General features: G+C 45.2%; 1 protein-coding gene across 1 annotated transcript in view; it reads right to left on the reverse strand.

Annotated features, from left to right (window-relative positions):
- The window catches only part of ADA (adenosine deaminase), a 36571-nt gene extending 19687 nt beyond the window's left edge, over positions 1-16884 (reverse strand). Inside the window, exons 1-3 of the mRNA XM_026656838.2 lie at positions 16813-16884; positions 3161-3222; positions 1023-1098 (exon numbers count right to left, since the gene is read on the reverse strand). Coding sequence (XP_026512623.1) covers positions 1023-1098; positions 3161-3222; positions 16813-16884 — 210 coding nt within the window. The remainder of the gene's footprint in view (positions 1-1022; positions 1099-3160; positions 3223-16812) is intronic.
- Between the last annotated feature and the right edge of the window lie 4831 nt (positions 16885-21715).

Below are 21715 nucleotides of genomic sequence, written 5' to 3' on the forward strand. Positions count from 1 at the left end.
AGGGCTTGGCCTTCTCCAGTTCCAACAGCCAACTACATAAGCTATCTGCAGGAAAAACAGCCTGACTGATCTTGCTCCTCTGCTCAATGTACACACGTTTTATGGCTCTGTGGTGTAGGAAATCTATGCTATGTTCAGAGTTCAAAGGCAAAGGCAATTACTACAGATTACCCTGGCACTCAGCATGCGTCATTCATTACTGTTAAGTACAGGGTGACCAGACAGCAAGTGTGAAAAATCAGAACAGGGGTGGGGGGTAATAGGAGCCTATATAAGAAAAAGCCCCAAATATTGGGACTGTCTCTATAAAATCGGGACATCTGGTCACACTAGTTAAGTATTACTCTTTCCATGTTGCCCTTTCCACTCTGATGACACATCGTTTGTCCAATTTAAATGACAGACATCTCCATGCCATGCCCTACATTGAACACTGCCCTTCCTGAGCCCATGAAACAGGCCCTTATCCTATCCTCATTCAAATCCTTCCTGAAGGCCTATCTCTGTCTATGGTACACTTAACTACAGTGGGCTGGATGCAGGGTAATTTGGGATCGTCTACACATATAAAGATATAAGACTTAGACACACTAGACTGTGTGGAAGTCAACGTATGCACCATAAAAGGTGGATGAGTGCAGTCAAGCCTGGCAGAATTCAAACCTGTGCTTTTAGGGAGTCTAGGCAGGGATTGCAAACACAAGCTTTAGAGCACCAATGTAGAGTCTCTTTCTCATGTCACTACAACGTTGCATTATTTGGACGTGGTCTATCACCACCCAGCAATTTTGTTTGATTGCTGTTTGATCTGTACCAAGCAGTTTTCGTGTCATGATCACAAGCAGCATTCTATGCTTGGGGCCAGATTTTCAAAGCAGACTCCTAAACTACCCCCACAAAATGCTGCCTTTGCACAAAAACCAGCATGCATTTTTGCTCTACCCTGAACTGAGCGCTATATGCTGGGAGGCTCCAACTTTATAGTAGATATGAAAATAGCTCCAGTCACCTCCATTTTATACAAGTGTAGGGCAGCCCTGGCTCCTGCCAAGTTGCAAGCACAGTTCCTTCAGGTGGGTGAAGTATGGACACTCCCGTCTACAAGAGTCAAGAGAATCCCCAAGGTAACCATACAACCCGATCACCCTACTTACCATAAGGAAGTAGAAGAGCTCCAGGGAGTTAGATGTGTCAATGAATCCCTCACACATTAGGATACCTATCCATACACTGAAATCTTTAACCCACTCCTTTGCTCCTACGATATGTATAGATGGATGAAATCAAGGGGAATTCTTACACAACATACCAAAGGGGCATCCAGCAATTAATGAGCTGGATTTTCTTGATGCACCTTCTGAATATTTATCTTGGCTGCATCACAGAAACTATTGCCAGTTCAGAAGGCACCTTAGCCATGGCCTGAGAAGTAATTTTTTTTCCCCACACAAAATTATTTTATCAAATCCTCCAATCCATCCGTCTTAGATGATGCCACATCTGTTCCATTTTTACTGGAAATTGCTTTCATGGCTAAAGCCCCCTCAACTATGTTGAAGTGTTATTTGTTGGGACATGGGAAAGAACCTGCAAAGGCTGGTTGTTAGAGTCAACCTTATCATGACATTCTTGATAAGAGGGATTTCTGCCATACTTTGGCAAACAATGCCAGATTTCTAATGTCCTTTACCTTTAAATGAAACTTCTTCCAGGTGTGAAAGCTTACGTTTATCTTGTTTAAAATTATAGAGCCAGGTCCTCAAGTTGTTAATTATTTACCTTGTCACTCATCAAGTGTATGTGTCAATTAACCAGAGTTTGCCTCCCCGACAGAGCCCATCTGCTCCTTCTTGCTTAAGCCAGCAATGAAGCCATAGCGCTGAAGATTTTTCTTGGCAATGGGTTATATCTAGAGCGAGGCAATTGTTTTTGCACAGAACCTTTTCTCCCTCCGCCCCAAAAAAAACCCAAACCAAAACAACCCAACCCCACAGATTCGGTTCGAATTTGGCATACTGAGAATAAAAGTTTCAACTTTTCTTCATTTTGGAATTTCCCTCAATTTTAAACAGATTTTAAAACTTTCAAAATCAAAACCAAACGTTATGGTTGATATGACACAAACCTTTTTTTCCAACATTTCAGTTTGGCAAAAATTTCAACACATTTTGGTTTCAGGTCAACCAAAAAACAATCTTTTTTCAGACCTGCTCCTGAACCAAATATCTGGTTATTCACACAGCCCTAATTATACCATCAGTCTGGTTTTGAGATGGCAAGGCAGGATCAAACAGAAAATTTACACTGAGTGCTAAGAGAGAAAACCCCTGCTGAAAACACAAATACTAGCATTAATAGTATGGCAAGTACAACTGACCCAGCCAATTGCTTTCTGCAGACCAGGGATTGGCAGTCAACTACAAGAGACAGCCAGTGACAATGCTGATGCACTAGGGTTGTTTGCACTTTGCAGAACTCTTGCAATTATTAATGAGACAGAACACTGCACTGTTTCAATGGATATATTTAGAAATGACTCATAACTCATTCTTTCTAAATCTGTTTGGAAGCCTGACCACAAAATCTGTTTCCTCATCTAACCTGCTCATGTTGTTGTCTATAACTCTGCTTGGTTTGTGGCTTGTGAGCATAAGGAGAGGGGCACTAGGTCACTGTTTGGTTACATATTTGACACCAATTCAGTCCAGTTTCCCTACTATACTATTAGAAAGTGGACAGTTCTGTGCATCATGTACTCAGTCACAGTGCTGGTCTACACTCCGACTAGGACATGCTAGTGACAGCCCGTTTGTTGTTTGCACATTTCAAGCAGAGTGTCCCGGATGGGCATGGACAGAGAACTTTTTGTCTGAGAATTGGGATGTCAGAACCAGTGGTGGGGATATACAGTGATCTATAGGACAGTTTCATTGGCAGGGCTTAATAAACAAAAAAATCCTTGTCTTTGTCAGAGAGAATCTTGCTAATAGAAAGCTATAATTACGTTTATACATCCTAACACGGGACTAATCAGCAAGGACAGGGCCAAATTCTAAGAATTTTCCTTTTTACACGGAGGTGCCTCTGTTCAGGAAATCTTTACAAATCAAAGTACCCAGATAAACACACTGTAACAAATTGTTATTTTTAAACAACTCACTTGCCAAAGTATAAGATTGTTTCTGGCTTAATGGCTCCATCCAGGTGGACATGAAGTTCTACCTGTAAAGACAAATAACATTCATATAACTGTGAAAGTAATCTCTGGATCAGAAGATGCTACAAATACAGCCAGTGTGGTGGAGTCACAAGATGAGAGCTAAAAGAGAGAACTTAGAAAGCTACACAATATAGAAAAGGTACTTGATAAGTTATTTATTGAATATCTGAAAATTGACAGAATTGGATTCATTGTTCTTCCCGGAGGTCACATTTTTAACATTCCTTTACACGCAAACTTTGTTTCCAGCAACCTTTACACTGCTCAGGAAATTGTCCTACTCATATTTGGTCCCGCAATATGTAGGGGCGGGAAGTGACATTTGCTTCTATCCTGCTCTATCTTGATATTCATAATCTCTTAAACCCGTAGCCCTCATCCGTTCAAGACTACTGTACCCTTTCAGGAGTCTGATTTGTCTTTTGTACCCTCAAGTTTCACCTCAATTAAAAACTACTTGCTTACAAAATCAAATATAAATATACGGAAGTGTCACAGTACACTATTACTGAAAAATTGCGTACTTTTTCATTTTTTACCATATAAATATAAAATAAATTAATTGGAATATAAATATTGTACTTACAATTCAGTGTACAGTGTATATAGAGTAGTATAAATAAGTCATTCTCTGTATGAAATTTTAATTTGTACTGACTTTGCCAGTGTTTTTTATGTAGCCTGTTGAAAAACTAAGCAAATATCTAGATGAGTTGATGTACCCCCGGCAGACCTCTGTGCACCCCCAGGGGTACATGTACCCCTGCTTGAGAACCACTGTCTTAAATGCTGACTAATCCTGATTTCTGCTCGCTGAGAATGCCTTTCCATAAGCACCTCAGTTTCTCAACCAAAAGCTACTCTTGCTTTGATCACGTTTCAAAATGGTGTTTTAGTTTAGGCCCATTACATGTGAGACAATAGCCCAAATCACCTTTAATTCTAAACCCCTGCTTGCCACACATTTTCAGAGAGAGAAATAATTATTGCTAGGAGCAAGACCTCTTGGAAGATGAAAGACTGGTACCTTTTCAACATTTGGTGGACGTTGCAAATTATTTAGGAGAAAGTTGGTAAACATGATTTGGAAAGCACAAAGTTAAGAGGAAAAAACCTTAATGATAAGATATTTAAGCAATATTTTGTGTGTGCAAATACAATTGTTCTGGGAGCCCTGGGAGAGAATGAGACTTGCAAAGGAAAATGGGAAGAAGTTCTCAAGTCCATCACAATTATCGAGGAAGAATGGGATGAGATATTGTAATTAACTCCAGGCATGTGGAGAGGAGAGAGGCACAGCTTACATCTTTCTTTATAATAACTGTTCAGTGTCAACATACCAGTGCTTGGAAGCAAATGTAAACAAAGACTCTTCTGCACCATGGGCCTCCCACGGAGGCTGTTTCCCATATCTCCTGGGATCACGTTCTCCAAAACTGACTTTTTGGAAAGTGAAAAGCATTGAACAGATTCATTTTATTGAAGATGTTGCCACATTTACTAAGTCGTTAAGGGAAATTTCTCATCTTGTTGACTTGCACTGATGGGAGCTGTGCACGCAATTCTCTGCCATCTCAAGGAGAAAACGCCCCTCAGTTGTTTTTAAAATGTTATCCAGACCAAATGAATCATTTTTTAAAACCGTAAACAGGCATTCAGCATGGAGATAAGTGAGGATAGTCATAGTATGAAGAGCACAAGACCTTGGTTATTACATGTATATTGTTGTCCAGGTCTTTCTGACAACTGCATGGATTGCAATGTACCTACCTTGAAACAAACAAAGAGACTCTCCTATGAGTAGAGACTTAAGAGATCTAGACTATTCAGTTAGAGAAAAGATGAATAAGTAGTGACTTAAGAAAGACAAACAAAATAATGAATGGGACAGAGAAGGTAAATGAGGCACACCTGTTCACTAGTTATCAATAGGAGAGATGAGGACATTCAAAGACATTTTAAAGGCAAAAAATTTAAGACTTAGAATAAAAAAATTTAATGCAATGCAAATTTAACCTGTCGAACTCATGCTACAAGATATTGAACTCAAGAACTTAATAGGATTCAAAAAAAGACTGGACATCTATGTTGATAATGAGAATACCCACAGTTACATTGAATCCCATAAAAAAAGGAAGAGGTATAAATCCTCTTGGCGTCAGAGCATATGCCAACCAATAACTGACAGGGGTTAGAAAGAAACTACCCCTACAGACACGTTATTCCTTAATCATTCCTTAACTGTCCACTTCAGGTTTACTTCTGACACAGTCGGTACTGAGCAAAGTAAAAAACAAGAACTCAACTAGCTGGACTACTAGTCTGATCTGGTAATTCCTGCTACTCTGGGTCAAAGTAGTAGGTTTTGGAGTTTGCTCTGCTCATGCCCGTCCTACTGTCTTTCAGGAGTTCCAAATTTGTGGGCCAGTCACTGAGAAAGAGGTGCCTCCTGCATATAGGAGTTGCCACCAGTCCAGGTTTTCCCAAGATTGTCCCTTTTTTGAGGTAGCTGTCCTGGGAAATCGCTAAGAGTGCTCGATATGCACTGCCAGCTGTCCAGTTTTGTGGGCTAAGGATCATCCCGGATGTCCCATTTTTTTTCCACCTCAGAAGTGGCTACCCTACCTGCACAGGAGTCTGATGCAAGGTTCACAGTCCCATTGGAACATGCCATTGCAGCAAGCCACAGTCACATGGAGAGCTTTGAGTGAGACTAAAACTTGGCATTTGAGCCAGTATTACGTAAGGAGCCTGGGCAGACAGCAAAAACATTGGAATGATGGACTCTTGGTGGCCTGAGATGCTGGACAAACAGACTGCTCCATTCAAAACCAACTGGAGCTTTCAGTTATAGTCATCAAGCCTAGGTGTCATGCATATATAACAACCATGGCTAAGTACAAAGCATTATACATCATGGCTAAGGCTACGTTTTAGTCACAGGTATTTTTAGTAAAAGTCATCAACAGGTCACAGGCAGTAAACAAAAATTCATGGCCCATGACCTGTCCATGAATTGTACTATATACCCCTAACTAAAACTTGGGCCGGGGGGAGGCTGCTAGTGCTGGGGAGGAGGTGGCCCACGACCCCTGCTGGTGCTGGGGGGGAGGGCTGGCGGTGGTGTGCGGCCTGGGACCCTTGCTGAGGGTATGGTAGGCTCCCTACCCAGCTCTGCGCAGCTCCCCGAAGCAGCCAGCATATCCCTGCAGCCTCAGGATTACAAGCAATGCTTTTCTCTCTGCCCCGATTTGCAAACCCCTGAATGGGACTGGATCTAGTTACCTGAAATACCACCTCTCCAAAGACAGCTTTGTTCCACTAGATCAATGAAACCGTCGACCAACAGGAGACTCATGACTTCAGGAGGCAGAACTTTCATAGGAGCCAAACCAAGACTATGGAACTCACTGCCACATGACATGAAATTGAGCACTAGCCTCACAGCATTCAGATCTAAATACACTACAAACCTTTTTATTTCGACAGAGCTTTTCAGCAATAGCTCTCTCTTGTGTTCTGGCACTCATGCTTCTTTCATTTACTCTTTTAAAACACATACACACAACCTCTGCCAACAGGCTTGGCAGAGATATCGTTTTTTTTATTCTAGGGAGGCATTCAGTTTCTATGGAGATAGATGCAAATACAAAAACCCATATAGACAAGGTCAAAACTTGGTCATTCACAGGCATGAGATTTTTACCCATACATGAATTATATGGTTCTAGTAATTAGGACAAGGCTACCTGAGTGGGACCCAGAATGGAATCAGCTGTGGGGGAAGATGGGGAGCAGAGGACAAGGGAAGCAATAGAAGGAGAGAGGTAGCAGCAGGGAAGAAGGGATGGGAGTCAAGGTGGAAGAAGTTAGCAAGAAGGACAGGAGTGAAGGATGTGGATGGAAGAAAGTGCAGCAGCAGGAGGGAGCTGTAGACCATGCAGAGCACAAAGTGATACAGGTCCTGGATCCGTCCTCCTCAAAATGTAAAAACCTGGCAAGTTTTGAATTCTTGGGCTCCAATTCCATACAATGACTGAGGCGTCACTCCTTGGGGGTTTTGGTGGCCGCACAACCCTTTGATAGAATTATAGGCTTGAGGCTCACGATCCATATTTATTCCACATTGTGCCATGTACAAAATCCTAGCAACGTGCAGCTACATGTTCCTACCTCATCTCAAACATTTCCTGCAAAAGCGACCCACAAGTGCAGTACTTTAAAAGGAAGCTACTTAATGTTGCTGTCACTTCCATGAAATTGTGGGCCATCTGCCTCTACCCTCTGTTGCTATTGTAAACAAGACACTTGTAAACTGCAGCAGGAAAGTAACAAGGTTCCACTCCATGTCTCCGGGAGACGGTTCTCTCCCCCTCAAATAGCTTGCGATAAAACAGGGATAATGAAATTGGGTGAGGAGCGTCTGAGCAACTCCACCCAAGGTAGCGTGCAGCTTGCAAGGAAAATGCCCAGCACCTTCAGGTTCCCAGGGCTGCAAGGAGCTACCCAAAGCTGACTGGAGCCTTTTCTATCCAAATGAAATGGACAAGTAGGGAACTGGATAAGCACAGGACTTTTCACATTGTTTATCATGGCTGGTCGCATCTTTGTTTCACTCTGCCTCCTTAGGACTGGGGAGATGTATAGGGGTTTTTAATTTTGGGGGGACACCATTCCCTTTCCCAGAAACTCTTCTGCCAGATGCTGTTGGTTCTTGAGGACGTGGATGACCGTTACAAAGATCTAGCTCTTCTTCCACCCTATGCAGTCCAAACATCCAGTGATGTCTCATCCACCTTCACCACTGCTGGGGAACTTGGCCCTCATCCACTGGGTCCATCGTTGGCTCTCGCTCATTACTCTGAGCGGGGTCCCTTATCAGGTACTACTTCAAACTTTCCATTGAAGGGCAAAGGGGTGCACACATTGACACCACCTGGCACCGCCTGCAGGGCCACCCCAGAGATTTGTGGATTCATAGGATTCAGCCAGATCTGGGAACTTCGCTACATGATGCCTGGTGTGACACAATCAACCATGGTCATTCTGACTGGCACATTGGTCCTCAGTAGACTAGGCACGTTTGGGAAAATCATCAATGTATGCAGGGGTCGTGAACTTATTTTAGATCAATGAGTTCTCCAACAACTAAGGACTTAGATAAATCAGGTTTCACTGAACTACATCTCTACACAGAGAAGTGCAAATAAGCTAAAGCAAGCAGAGAACTAAGGAATATTTATATTATATCCTTAGAGGGGCCAGAACTGTGAGAGATGGGAGAGGCCTATGCTCTCAAGTACATTGCTAGGACAGAGGAAACAGCTACAAAATGATATAATACTAGTAAGGCCTTGCAGTTTGGACTAAGTTATAATTGTACTGCAGATCAACTAATTCTCTATCAGGTTTTTGCCTGTTGCGCAATGTTCCCCCTGAAAGATCCCTTCCATCTGGCCTCCTCGCATAGGAGTGCCAAACAGTCTAAGGCTCCCTTGGCTGGAAGCAAGCTACATCTGCACTGGCAGAAAACAATGGAAGGGATGACTGTGCTTGTTGGTTTATAAAACTAACTCCACAGTGGGCCAAATCAGATTAAGCTGTCTCTTGACTTCAAGTGTTAACTCTTTCAGAGCTGCTTGACAAATGGTGACCTACTGCTCAGTCCATGGGGCATCATCAGTGTTGTGACCAGCAACATGCTCTTCAAGCCATCTTTAGAGATGGCTGAGTAGATGGGACATGAGGTGCACTTACTTCCCTTCCGGAGATCTGGCTTCAAATCCTATTTGTGCCCTAGCGGAGAGTGAATTTGTTGATCGTCAGCTGGTTGGTCCATGTCAAAAATCCACTTTGCAAGCTGTCACAATATTCAAGTCTTGTTGAGAAGAGAGGTCCAAGACTGGACTAGCTGATGCAATACTGAAGGTCAAGAGCTGTAAGCATGCACAGTGCAGGTACCCAGCACACCTGGCTCTCAACAGGGCCACTTGCCCTTCACTTACACAATCAGTAAATTCACAGATGGCTTTTAAAAAAAGGCCATCAGATATGGTGACCCAGAAAGGTATATGTCACCAGGCCCAAATGCTAGAGTGTTTACTCATTCTGTTTTAAGGCCTGCTTTTCCTTTTCACTTAGACCAAAGTTAGGGAAAGTTCCATGGAAGTTAATACATAGGGGGGTAAATACCTGGAAGGGTGAAGAGCTATTTAAGCTAAAGAACAGCATCAGCACAAGAACAAATGGATATGAACTGGCCATGAACAAAGTCAGGCTGGAAAGTAGAGGAAGGCTTCTAATCAGAGGGATGAGGTTCTGGAACAATGTCCCAATAGGAGTGGTGGGGGCAAACAACTTAATTAGTTTTGAGAGAGAGCTGGACAAATTTATGAGTGTGACTGTATGACGGTGTTGCTTGTGATGGTAGGAGGCAGGGCTCAACAGCTCCGGCGCGAACTTCCAGTTTATGTCACTAAATGCTCATGCTCCAGGGTTTCAGCTGGCCACCTGCAGGGGTCAGGAAGGGATTCCAAGTGTATTCTGGGGTGAGGGACTGGGGTTTAAATCTCCTTCCTTAGAAGCATCAGGGATGGCCATAACTGGAATGGAACATTGGACAGAGTGGGCCAGGGCTTTGAGGTGGCACCAAGCATTCTCTCTCTGAGATGCTTAGCTGCTTGGATCTTGCTCACATGCTCAGGGTCTAACTGATCACCACATGTGTAGTCTGGAAGGAGTTTTCCCCCCACGTCCGACAGGCACTGACTGTGGGGTGGGGGGTCGCCTTCCTCGGTGGCATATGGGTGCAGGTCACTTGTCAGGATTATCTTGGTATATCTCACTTAATTTCCCTGCCACTGCAGAGGCCTCAGTCCCTCCTATTGTCTGCCTGTGGCCATGGGCGGCGGGTATAATAGGCTAGGGAAGGCCCTGTCTTCCCTGGCGCTGCCGCCTCCTCCACTCCACACACACACACCCAGGTCCCCGCTGCTCGCCACGTCCCTCCTCCTCCTCCGGATGGGGGAATGAGGAAGGACGCGGAGAGCCAGCAGTCAGCGGACTGAGGAGGCTCAGCCAGGCACTGGGGCCGGCAGCTTGGCCGGGGGGGGGCAAGTCCTTGAGAGGCCAAGGAGCTGGCACTTGGGGGCCAGTGGCTCAGCCTCGCCCAACGGGGGGGGGGGGGGGGGGGGGGCGGCGCCTCGGCCTGGCAGGCACTTGGGGGCCAGCGGCTCGGTTCGGCGCTCAGGGAGGCCGGCAGCTTAGCCCGGTGCTGGGGCTGACCAGGAGCTCGGCCTGGCACTGGGGGAGGCCAGGCTCTGGTGGGATGGGGGGGAGGAGGGCGCCCGGCGGCTCGGGACATTGGGCTGTGGGGGGTGGCAGCTCGGCCCGATGTGCCTGGGGCAGGCGGGCCGGTCAGTGTTCCTCCAGTCGTGGGGGCCCCTCAGAGTCAGGGCTTCTCCTTTTAGGGGTGGGATAGGGGTTTCGGGAATCCGGCGTGCGGGTCCTTGGGCGGAAGGGGCAGGGCCGGCAGGCTAGCCTCCCCAAAGTGGGGTTCTCCCATGCTTGTGGCATATAATAGCAGAGACTGTTCTGGGCTACAATGCTTTGGTCTAACGTTGGTTGTTGGGTTTGGTGTGCAGGCGCTGGGTGGTGTTGGTGGCCTGTGATATCTATGCAGGAGTTTGGAGTAAATGATCTGGTGATCCCTTCTAGCCTTAAGATCTATTACTCTAATACTGATTTTTAATAACTGTGTAACTTCATTTATTTCAATGGTGTTACTCCTAATTTTGTGTAAATTAAAGGGGAATGAGGCACTATCAACCTTTCCCCTAACAATTTGACTTTCAGTGTTTCCTTAATTCAATCAATGGTTGATTTGATCAAAATCTAAGGATCCAAATAATTTGTATTAATGGTCACACAACTCCACCCATTATGCTGATCAATTCAGGCAGGTATTAACAGATAACCCAGTCAATGACTGTTTAATAATTAAAAAGGCCTTTAATTATCAGTGACTTTGCTCAGGTGAATGTATCAGCACATCATTATCAGCATTTTCTAAACCACCATATATTAACATGGACAATAACTGGAAACTACAGTCATTGCATGCTGTATCCGTTGACTCATTCCATTATTGAATAACTTTGAAAACTTCAAGTAGAAAAAATTAAGAAAGGTCAAAATTCAGCATGTGGTAGGAGGAAGGATGACCCGTACCCGTGAATATCCACTGTCTGTGAAGCCAAGGTAGTGATCTGAAAAGCGAAATCAAACTTTGAAGCTGCATGATAGCATCATCTGCCCATTCTTGTTTTTTTCCAGTAAACATTACTTTGTCCCTATGTCAAAAGGCTTTTAGCAAATGAGAAAATTCTGGGAAGTCACAAAAATCTTTCTGTCATAGAAAATACCCATCCAGCTTGCATCCTGTTGATTCCAGGGCAGTGACTAAGCATGTGCAATATCTAGCACTAAACTTATCAATTCATTCCCAAAAAGCAATTCCCCTATTTAGCATATCATGCACACACTGGAAGAAAACAGTCATCTTGTTTGGATACTACTATTTATAAATGGAAGCTCACCCAAAACTATTTAATATCAAGACAGTGGTGAAATTGCTGTGGAAATGGCATCTAGATGTAGTCGCTAGAAGAAAGCTGCCTGTCAGGGGTTGTTAAAATCATCAGTATTAGAAATGTGAGCTCTTGACAGGAAGGTTACAGAAAATGCTGTTGATGAGACAGACGCCACATACTGCTTTCTCATCTCTACTCTGTTACTTCGTGCTGGGTGTCTGTCACCATTAAAAAAAGGCCCATCACACACATTGAACCTTGGAGGGTTCAGAGTAACACCTGCCCTACATCAGAAGTGCCTTGGATTTATTAGGTGATGATAACTCAACTGCAATGCTACACGGTCTGTGCCACAACTGAGCAGAGGCAATCTGGGTTCACTAACTGATTTAGGATCTGGAAAAGTTATGCAAAGCATGACTTGGCTACCTATCAGATTCCAAATTGCACAGCATTTTTGTTCCTGGATCATATCTTATCTTTACTATCTCCTGCTACTCCACTGATTTAACAGTCAGTGAGATGCATAAACAAGAGAAGCTGTCATTTATGCTTCAGATGGCAAAAAATTGAAGTAATCACTGTGGGTCAATTTCTGCTTTTAATGCCACTGATGAAATGTCACTGATTCTCTGGAGTGCCATCACTGTAACTCTAAGTAGGATTTGGTCCCTAACATCCAAGGACGGCTGGGGTTTGACGGCATGGCTGTAAAGAGGCATCTCCCACTGGAGATGGCACACACATTACTGGAATAAAACATGCATAAGAATACCTGTGTACAGACTTTTATAAGTAGCTGTACTTTTCTGATGTCAGCTCAAGCTAAGAGGAGAAAAAACTCAGAATGAAAGAACACGAACCTTGTAAGCATCTAGAGGATAATGGGATGATAAATAATGACCACCATGGATTTATCAAAAACAAATCATGCCAGACCAATCTAATTTCCTTCTTTCACAGGATTACGGGCCTAGTGGATGGGAGGAAGCAGCAGATGTGATATCTTGATTTTAGTAAGGCTTTTGATATAGTCCCACGTTACTCTCATCAACAAACTAGGGAAATGTGGTCTAGAGGAAATTACTGTAATATGGGTGCACAACTGATTGAAAAACAGTACTCAAAAAGTAGTTCCTGCAGGGGTCTGTATTAGGTCTGGTACTATTCAACATTTTTATTAATGACTTGGATAACAGAGTGAAGAGTAGGCTTATAACATTTGAGGATGACACCAAGATGGCAGGGGTTGCTAGTAAACTGGAAGGCAGGATTAGAATTCAAAATGACCTTGACAAATTGGAGAACTGATCTGAAATCAAAAAGATGAAATTCGATAGAGGCAAGCGCAAAGCACTACACTTAGGGAGGAAAAAATCAAATGGGGAACAACAACTGACCAGGTGCTGAGAAGGATCTGGAGATTATAATGGATCACAAATTGAATACGAGATATAATGTGATTCAGCTGCAAAAAAAGGCTAATAGAATTCTGTGGTGTATTACCAGGAGCATCACATGTAAAATATTGGAGGTAATTGGCCTGCTCTATTCGGCACTGGTGAGGCCTCAGTTGGAGTACCGTGTCCAGTTTTGGACACCAATTTTAAGAAAGACATGGACAAATTAGAGAGTGTCCACAGGAGAGCAACAAAAATGATAAAAGATTTAGAAAGCCTGATTTATGAGGAAAGGTTAAAAAAAAACTAAGCATGTTCAGTCTTGAGAAAAGAAGGAGGAGGGGGGTACCTGATAACAGTCTTCAAACCTGTTAAGGGCGGTTATAAAGAGATCAGTGACCTATTGTCCTCCATGTCCTCTGAAAGTAGGACAAGAAGTAATCGGTTTAACCTGAACCAAGGGAGATTTAGGGTAGATATAAGGAAAAGCTTTCTAACTATAAGGATAGTTAAATACTGGAATAGACTTCCAAGGGAGTTGTTGAATCACTATCATTGGTGGTTTTTAAGAGCATGCTAGATAAACATCTGCCATGGGTGGCCTAGATATACTCGGTCCTGCCTCAGGGTAGGGGACCGGACTAGATGACCTCTTGAGCTCCCTTCCAGTCCTACATTTCTATGATTTCTCAGGAACTGAAAAAGAATAGAGGCATTTTCAGCTGTATGAAATTTTAATGAGCTGGCAGATGTTTATCTTTTACTTAACCTCCCACTGTGTGGAAAAATCAGGAAGATGGCTCAATAATGTGATGTCTCACATCCGCTCTCTTTCTTCCTCTTCTCTTCTTCCTTTTAGTTGAGATAACTAGCCATAGACCGAGAATTAGCTGCCACTCACTTAGATGAAGTTCCTGTTGAAAGCTGAATTCTGTCCTACCAGCAGCAACCAAAGTAAACGAAAGATTGAAGTGAGTCAAACATGGAAAGAAAGAGCCAGATTCTGATATCACTTATGCCAGGTTTGCACCACAGTAACTGAGATCAGAAGCTAGCCAAGAGGTGGCTTCTTTGGTGACGTTCTCTGCAAGAGACCAAGGATATGAAACTAAGCATCTATTTTCTATTCTTCTCTCTCTCTCCTTCTTTATGTTTTCTGTCCAAGTATAAACACAATGAACACCATGATTTGTGTAAGTAAAGTGAAACCTATGACCTTGCTTCAGATGTATTTGTACTGCAAATGGCTAAGTGAAATATCAGAGTACATTTTACAGCTGTGATCTGTGTGGTGTCTTTGGGCAGACAGAATATCTTCACCAGCAAAGAACTGAACAAAACATACGGAAAAAAAAAATCTGAAACAGAAAGCCTGTTACAATGAGGGTTCTAAGAAAACAAAAACCACACTATAACCCAAAGCCACTGCATCCTTAGTACATATCCCAAAATCCTATCAACGTGATTATCAGCACACTGTCACTGAAGCTAATATAAAAATATAAGCTCCCAGTTTGATTTTTTCTAACAATGGACTACTCCGCCGCTAGAGGTCCTCCAGAAAGCCTAAGTTTTAGATAATAAGCTATTAAGGAAAGTGGTGTGTGCACATGTGTGTGTAGTGACCTTTGTTTTTCATTAAAGGAGACACACTGAGATCAGCTTAGAACCTATGCTTATTTCTGAACAGTTTAATTTCAAACATATTGCACTTTACACAAAAGATGTATTTATCTAAATTCAATAAGACCAAGCAAACTTTTTGGTGTATGTTCATCTAACACAGAATGTAAATTATTCTTTCAATGTGCTGCAAGCAGAACATTCTATAATATCCTTTGTTTTAAATGGTGATTATAAAGGTGATGGGAGGCTGGATGACTCAGGGAATTGATAATATATACAGCATTTCATCTATAGATCAATAGCTCTGATGGAACTCATACTGATAGTGACTAAAAGGTATCATCTAACAGTTATTTTGTGGCCTCCGTCCGGATCAAAGCAGACAGGTATCCGCCCAAAAATACTACCACTAGTTGCCCCCTTTGTTGGCAGTAGCAGCAGGAGCATCCAAGAGGCAAAGGACCACATGCATCATGTAGACTGAACTCTCCTCTTCTCCTAATGGGGGAATTCTGGGTCAGCATTGAGCTACAATGGCAGGATAGCTTGGAGGGATCTTGCACTGCTGCTGCCCATGCTGTATCCCTGGTCTGCCAATAAACAGGACTTCATACTCCATGACCATCAATTTGACACCTTTTTCCAGCACTGATTTCACTAGGAGGCTTAATGGGTATATCATAAGCTTGGGTAATCAACAAAGATAATCTTCCAGGTCATTCCTAGAAGGTAATCTTTCTTGTCTGCTTTTCCTGCTTGCTCAGATTAACAGAAGGTTTAAATCTCAGTCTCTTAGACCTTTTTCCAATATGGAAATTAGTTGTAAAATTGCAAAATTTATCAATATTTTGTGATTTTTAGTTGTCTGGAGTGAGTCTAACCATCCCTTGCCCTCCAGTCTTGGATGGTGGGGAGGGGACAGAAGGGTGGGGGGAGAGAGAGAGACAGGATGGATGGATACAACAGACCATGAGCTAAACTTCAAAATCTTACCCCTCACATCATTTTCTTTATAGGCTAGCTTGTGCTGCTAGATACTTTTCACTTCACTGCTTGTATTGTTATCAACTCTATATACTGACAGTACTGCTAGGATATACTTTCTGGTGACTGCAGTGAAAGGATTTCATCAATCTCTAGCTCATTTAATGCTTGGTGCTTGGTTTTTTTAATGGTTTATTTTTGCATTAACAATCTTTTTATATGTTGCTTATTTTCCTAAGCTTTGGCTACCCACAAACATCACTCACTGCTATCAAAAGGCATCAACAACTGGTGCCGCTGTAGTTGGAAACTACAAACCCTTGCAGTTACACTGTGTTAGTGCTGTGTCAGCGACTCTCTCAGCAGCAACAGGTATTGCAGTTCTGCTGTCACAGACCAAGCTTCCTCCTACAGTCCCTTTAGGGTAAGAACCGGACAAAGTCTTCCTGTATGTATAGACAGCGCCTAGCCCAATGTGGGTGCTGCTAACCGCAGTAAAAATAATAAGTCAGCAGGATGAGCAAGAGAAAGTGGAAGCAACAGAACACAAACACTTACCGGCATAATGGGTCGATTCTGGCTGGCAAAGTCACCCAAGGTAAATACAAGCCCGACTCCGCACAATGGCCCTTCCCGTGCGCTGCAGCTGGGGGGGGGCTCCCCCGCGTTCCGCGTGTCCCCGGGAGACCTGGGTGGGCTCGCGCCGCCCGCCAGCCCCGCGCGCCAGCCGCTGGGGCTCGAGGCTCGCCCGGCGGGGGTAGTGGCCCCAAATCTGGCTCTAGGCAGGGCCCCCGCACTGCCGGGGGGGGGGGGGGGCAGGCACGTGCCAGGGTAAGGGGAGCCTGCCCCGTCGCGGAGCCGCCCGCCCGGGGAAGGGTCGCAGCCCCCGGCTCGGACCCAGGAACATCCGCAGCAGGGGGGAGGCAGCCGGCTCAGAGCCGCGGCTCCCGAGCTCGCTGCCCGGCCCGGCGGTGCTGACCCACTCGCTCACCTTGGGCAGGTCGAAGGCGGACGGCCTCTGCCCCGCGTCCCGCTCGATCCTGCAGCCGCCGCTTCCCTCCATCCCGCTCTACTGGCGGGACATCGGGGCTGCCGGGCCTTTGGAGCCCGGCCCCGCCCAGCTCTCGCGCCGGCCCCGCCTCGCTGCCACCCGCCCGCGCCCTTTCCGCGGGGCCCAGCTCGCGGCTCCCCGCAACCTGAGACCCTCCGCCCCGTGGCTGCTCCGCTAGGGCGGGGAATCCCTGTCCCCAGACCCCGCTCCCCTCTGCAGCCAGGGGCTCCCCCACCAACCTCCCTTGCAAGCAGCTTCCTCCTCTCTCCCCCGAAGACCCCGGGCCCCTCGGATCCCCTGCAACCCCCCACTCATGTCAGTGCTATTTACTGCAAGTGTTGAAGATTTGGGCCTTTGGTTAGCAGCCAAAGCACCCTGGAATTATTAATGGGCTTCAGCTCTAAAAACAAAGATATCTACCACTTCAGCTGAAGGTGAAGCTCCATCTGCTGCCATGTGACCATTCATTTAACTCTGAATTACAGAGATGATGTTTAAAATTGAAGCTCCTTGTCCCTCAGTAGATAGAGTGTGCCGGCTCAGTTATCAAAACCTGGTATTGATGTGTTTCCAGTTGCTACAGAAAACCTCAAACTGGTTGCCCCATATTTGTTTTTGTCTTTTATCCCATAACATCAAGGGCAGGGACCTTGTCAAGCACTTACTATTAATAGTAATAATGAGGTTGCAGCCGGAACAGGGGTTTTTTTGGTCCGGAGTTGCTGTGTGTCTTTTAGTGGAAGATGGTGAGGTCTCTTTTGGGCTGGCATCTTATTGTTCCCTGCCAGCCATGCTTTACTGCTAAATAAACATAACTCTAGACTCTTCGGGACAGATTTTTAGAGCTATATAGGCACCTAAAAATAAGCACCCAGTAGGATTTGAAATAAATGGGAATTAGGCATCTAGGCCAGTGTTTATCTGCAAGCCAGATATAGCATGGCAGTAGTACTGAGAGCTTCCTCACAATGGACAGTAAATCCACAGCGTAACACATTGAAATCCTTCAGTGGGTACATCTACTCCAGCTGGAAGGTGTAATTTCCATCTTGAGGAGACAGATCCATGCTAACTCTGATAGAGATAATGTGTTAAAAAGAGCAGCATCGCTGAGACTTCGCGAGCAGCCGGAGAGACTAGCTTTCCTGAGTATCTACCTAAGGTTTCAGAAGGGATCACAGTCGGGGTGGATAGCCCATCCTGCCTCGGCTACACTTCTATTTTTAGTGCACAAGCTCGATCAGAGCTGGTACAAGTATGTCTCCCTGAGCTGGAAATTACATCTTTCAGCTCCAGTGTAGACATACCCTCAGCTTTGTCTCATGGCCCTTTCAGTCCTGGGCTTCTCTGTTGAGACTGCCCACAAAAGGGCCCACGGTTTTCTTGCACTCTTACCATTATCTGCTCTCCTATCTCCTGAGATTTTTCCAGCTCTATCTTGGGACCTGTCCCAAGTTCTGCTCCTCTAGTCCCCGGATCTATCTTTCTTTCTCCTAATTGGGAACACTACATTTAACATTTACAACAGGTTGAAATTGAGATAACAAATTAGCTCATAAAACTGGGTTTTTATCTCCCACAGTGATTTTGCTTCCAACCTTGGGCTGATGTGCTCACACTCTCTTAATCTATTCTTAACCCAAAAAGGGCTATTAAATTGTTTAAACTCACTAACTCACCCTTCCCTGTCTTTGGACTCCACTGCAAAATAATTCATTTTCACAATCTGTCATTGGACCTTTCTCACACACCTGTTTTTATCCCCTCAAAACTGGAGTTCAGAGTTCTAGATCCACCACAGTTCTAGCTTCTCACTTTGCTAACCCACCATGTTCATGGACTTCGGAACATTCTCTCTCTTGTACAGCCCCTTTGCTTCATTTCCTCCTCACTAGAAGTGGCTGGCTCCAGCTTTCTAACTGCTGGCTTCTGTTGTCAGACACCTGCAGTCACTGAGTAAACTGACAGGTCAGAACTCCAATCTGGTTCTCCCCTTGTGGGGGCAGGACCCTCAAACAGCCTCTAACTCAGGGGTCGGCAATGTTTGGCACGCGGCTTGCCAGGGTAAGCACCCTGGCGGGCCGGGCCAGTTTATTTACCTGCTGACGCGGCAGGTTCAGCCGATCGCGGCCCCCACTGGCCGCGGTTCGCCGGCCCGGGCCAATAGCAGTCCGGGCCAGTTTATTTACCTGCTGACGCGGCAGGTTCGGCCGATCGCGGCCCCCACTGGCCACGGTTCGCCGTCCCGGGCCAATGGGGGCACTGGGAAGCCGCGGCCAGCACATCCCTCGCCCGCGCCGCTTCTCGCCGCCCCCATTGGCCCAGGACGGCAAACCGCGGCCAGTGGGGGCCGCGATCGGCTGAACCTGCCGCGTCCGCAGGTAAATACCCTGTGCTTACCCTGGCGAGCCGTGTGCCAAACGTTGCCGACCCCTGCTCTAACTTCTTCTTGGTCCTCTAGAATTTAGTTAAACTGTGGCAAACTTCTATGCGGACACTCTTCAATCAATGCAAACCTGGCTTATATCAATTTGGCTTAAGTCTATTCTATACTGAAATAAGCTAAATTGATATAAATCAGGTTTAAACTGAGTTAAGAGTGCCCTCACAGGGGTATGGACCAGATTAGTTAAATTAGTTTTAAAACACACATCTTTAGTTAAGCTGCTGCAACTTTGTGTTTAGACAACACCTGAGTCTCAGATGTGAAATACCTGCAACCCCAGATTCAAATCTCAGCAGAGCGCTCAACAGTTTCTGCTTCTAAGGTATTACATTATAGGTGGGGCTGGCAGCACTGCTAAGGCTGCTCAACACTTCCTGTTAGAAGATCTTATTTTCAATTGTTTTTAAATTTATGAAACTTTAACCATTTGGGCTGAAATTTTGCATGCCAGACGTCTGACTGAGGCTGATTTTTTCTGCAAATTGTCAGCCAAAACATTTCAGCCATGGAAAAAACACTACATGATCATGTAATTAAAGACGCTATCAATGCCTATGCACAAGGGAGCCAAATTAAGGTTGCACAGGCAATCTTAATACTGGCATTTCGTAACTTTTGAATGCTTGACATTGCAAATGTAATAACGTTTTTTAACATAGGTTTTTGTGCATAATATACATGCGGTTTCCTGTGTAGGGATCTTTTGAATGAGATGCATAGATATTGTAGGTCCCATGGCAATGGATGCCTTAGTTTGTAAAGAGCTTTGGGATATATAGGACTGAAAGGTGCTATATAAATGTAAAATATTATTACTTGCTATGGTATGTAAGCAAAGAAAGAGGTTAACACTTCACACATGTATGCTACCACAAATGTTTGGAAACATTTAACTGTTCCTTAAGTTAAACTATTCTCCCTGTCCTAGTTGGGTTTACAATGCATGCATAAACAGGCTCAAATATGGTTTAAAAAAGCTTGTGGCATGGAATCAGAGTCACATCACAGTCATGGAAATGAGGGATGGAGAAGACTTAAGAGCGCTTTCTGCCAATGCATTTTACAGTTATGTCATCGTCACATTTCAGATTTATTGGTTCGCAGCTAGAGATGTGACAGGGAATTTCCCCAAAATGTGAGTAGCTCAGGAAGTTGCAAAGTTGATACTAGGGAAGATTTGGGGGAATGTAAGTGCTTGGAGGAAGCCATGGCCACATTGTCTCCCATCTCCCATTGGCCAAAGGGAGATGCATGGGATGATGCAATGGGTCTTTCCGTCTCTAGTTTCTGTTATTCTCTTGTAACTTTAGCGCCCTTGTGGCCAAGATGGAGTCTGCTCTGCAAGCAGCTCTGGCCAAGAGAAGGCGCGCGCAGGAATGCAGCAGGAGAAATCCCTTCCACCCCAGGGGCACCTGTTCCAAACCCCCCAGAGTGAACACACACACCCACAGGAAAAGTACAATGGATATAACAAAGGGAAATATTTATTTACAGAGGGATGAGAGGAGAAATACAAGGGGAAATGTAGGAGGAGCAGTAGAACAGGGTTCAAACCAAGGTCCCACAGGCCCAGTGGTAGCACAGTCTGGAAGGGCAGACACTGAGCAATGTGTCTGCACACAAAGTTCAGGAGTCCTGAGCAAAGTTCCAGTCCAGTGGTGAGTCTTGGGTGCTTCTGGTCGTCTTCGGCGCCAATGAACTTTCCCCCAACAAACCCCTCCAATGCCGTCTTCTGCCGCTCTCTGCAAAGCCACCCAGAGCAACCCCCTCCCCACTTAACTAGCTACAGCCTCCCTCCTTGTTCCCAATGCAGAGACACAAGCCCCAGTACTCACAGCTCCATGCAGCTCTGGACAGCCGGGATACTGGGTCCAGATCCGTCTTGTCCTCTCGGGCGATTCCTCCCTGGCACAGTGCTCCTCCTGGCTCCTGTCCTGGGGTGTCCCCGATCGGCCCTGTCCTTCTCAGGCTTCAGCAGGTTCTCTGCTGCTTCCTTTGCGAGGGCCCGGGCCCGCGGGCTGCTCTCTCTCTCCCTCCCAGCTCCAGAGCCACCCCCTGGAGTTTCCCTCCTTTTTTTCTCTCACTCTCCCCCTCCCGCCTAGGAAAAAGATTTAAAGGGGCCATGCTCTCTAAACCCCAAAGGGGTTACACTCTGAACCATCCGAACTTTTCAGGCCACATTTTCCAAGGGGCTCCAAAACTCTGGGTGTCAGATATGCGGGGTCCTCCATTCACACATGCAAATTCCCACATTTGCGCATGCAAACTTGTGCAAAAATTGGACATCTGAATGTGCAAATGGGCAGCTGGGTGTATAATTCCCCAATCTGTGTGCACCAACTGGGCTTTGGCACATGCTAGGGTGACCAGATGTCCCGATTTTATAGGGACAGTCCC

Source organism: Terrapene carolina, unplaced genomic scaffold (assembly GCF_002925995.2).
Source record: "Terrapene carolina triunguis isolate 2854851 unplaced genomic scaffold, T_m_triunguis-2.0 Scaffold233, whole genome shotgun sequence".
Lineage (NCBI taxonomy): Eukaryota > Metazoa > Chordata > Testudines > Emydidae > Terrapene > Terrapene triunguis.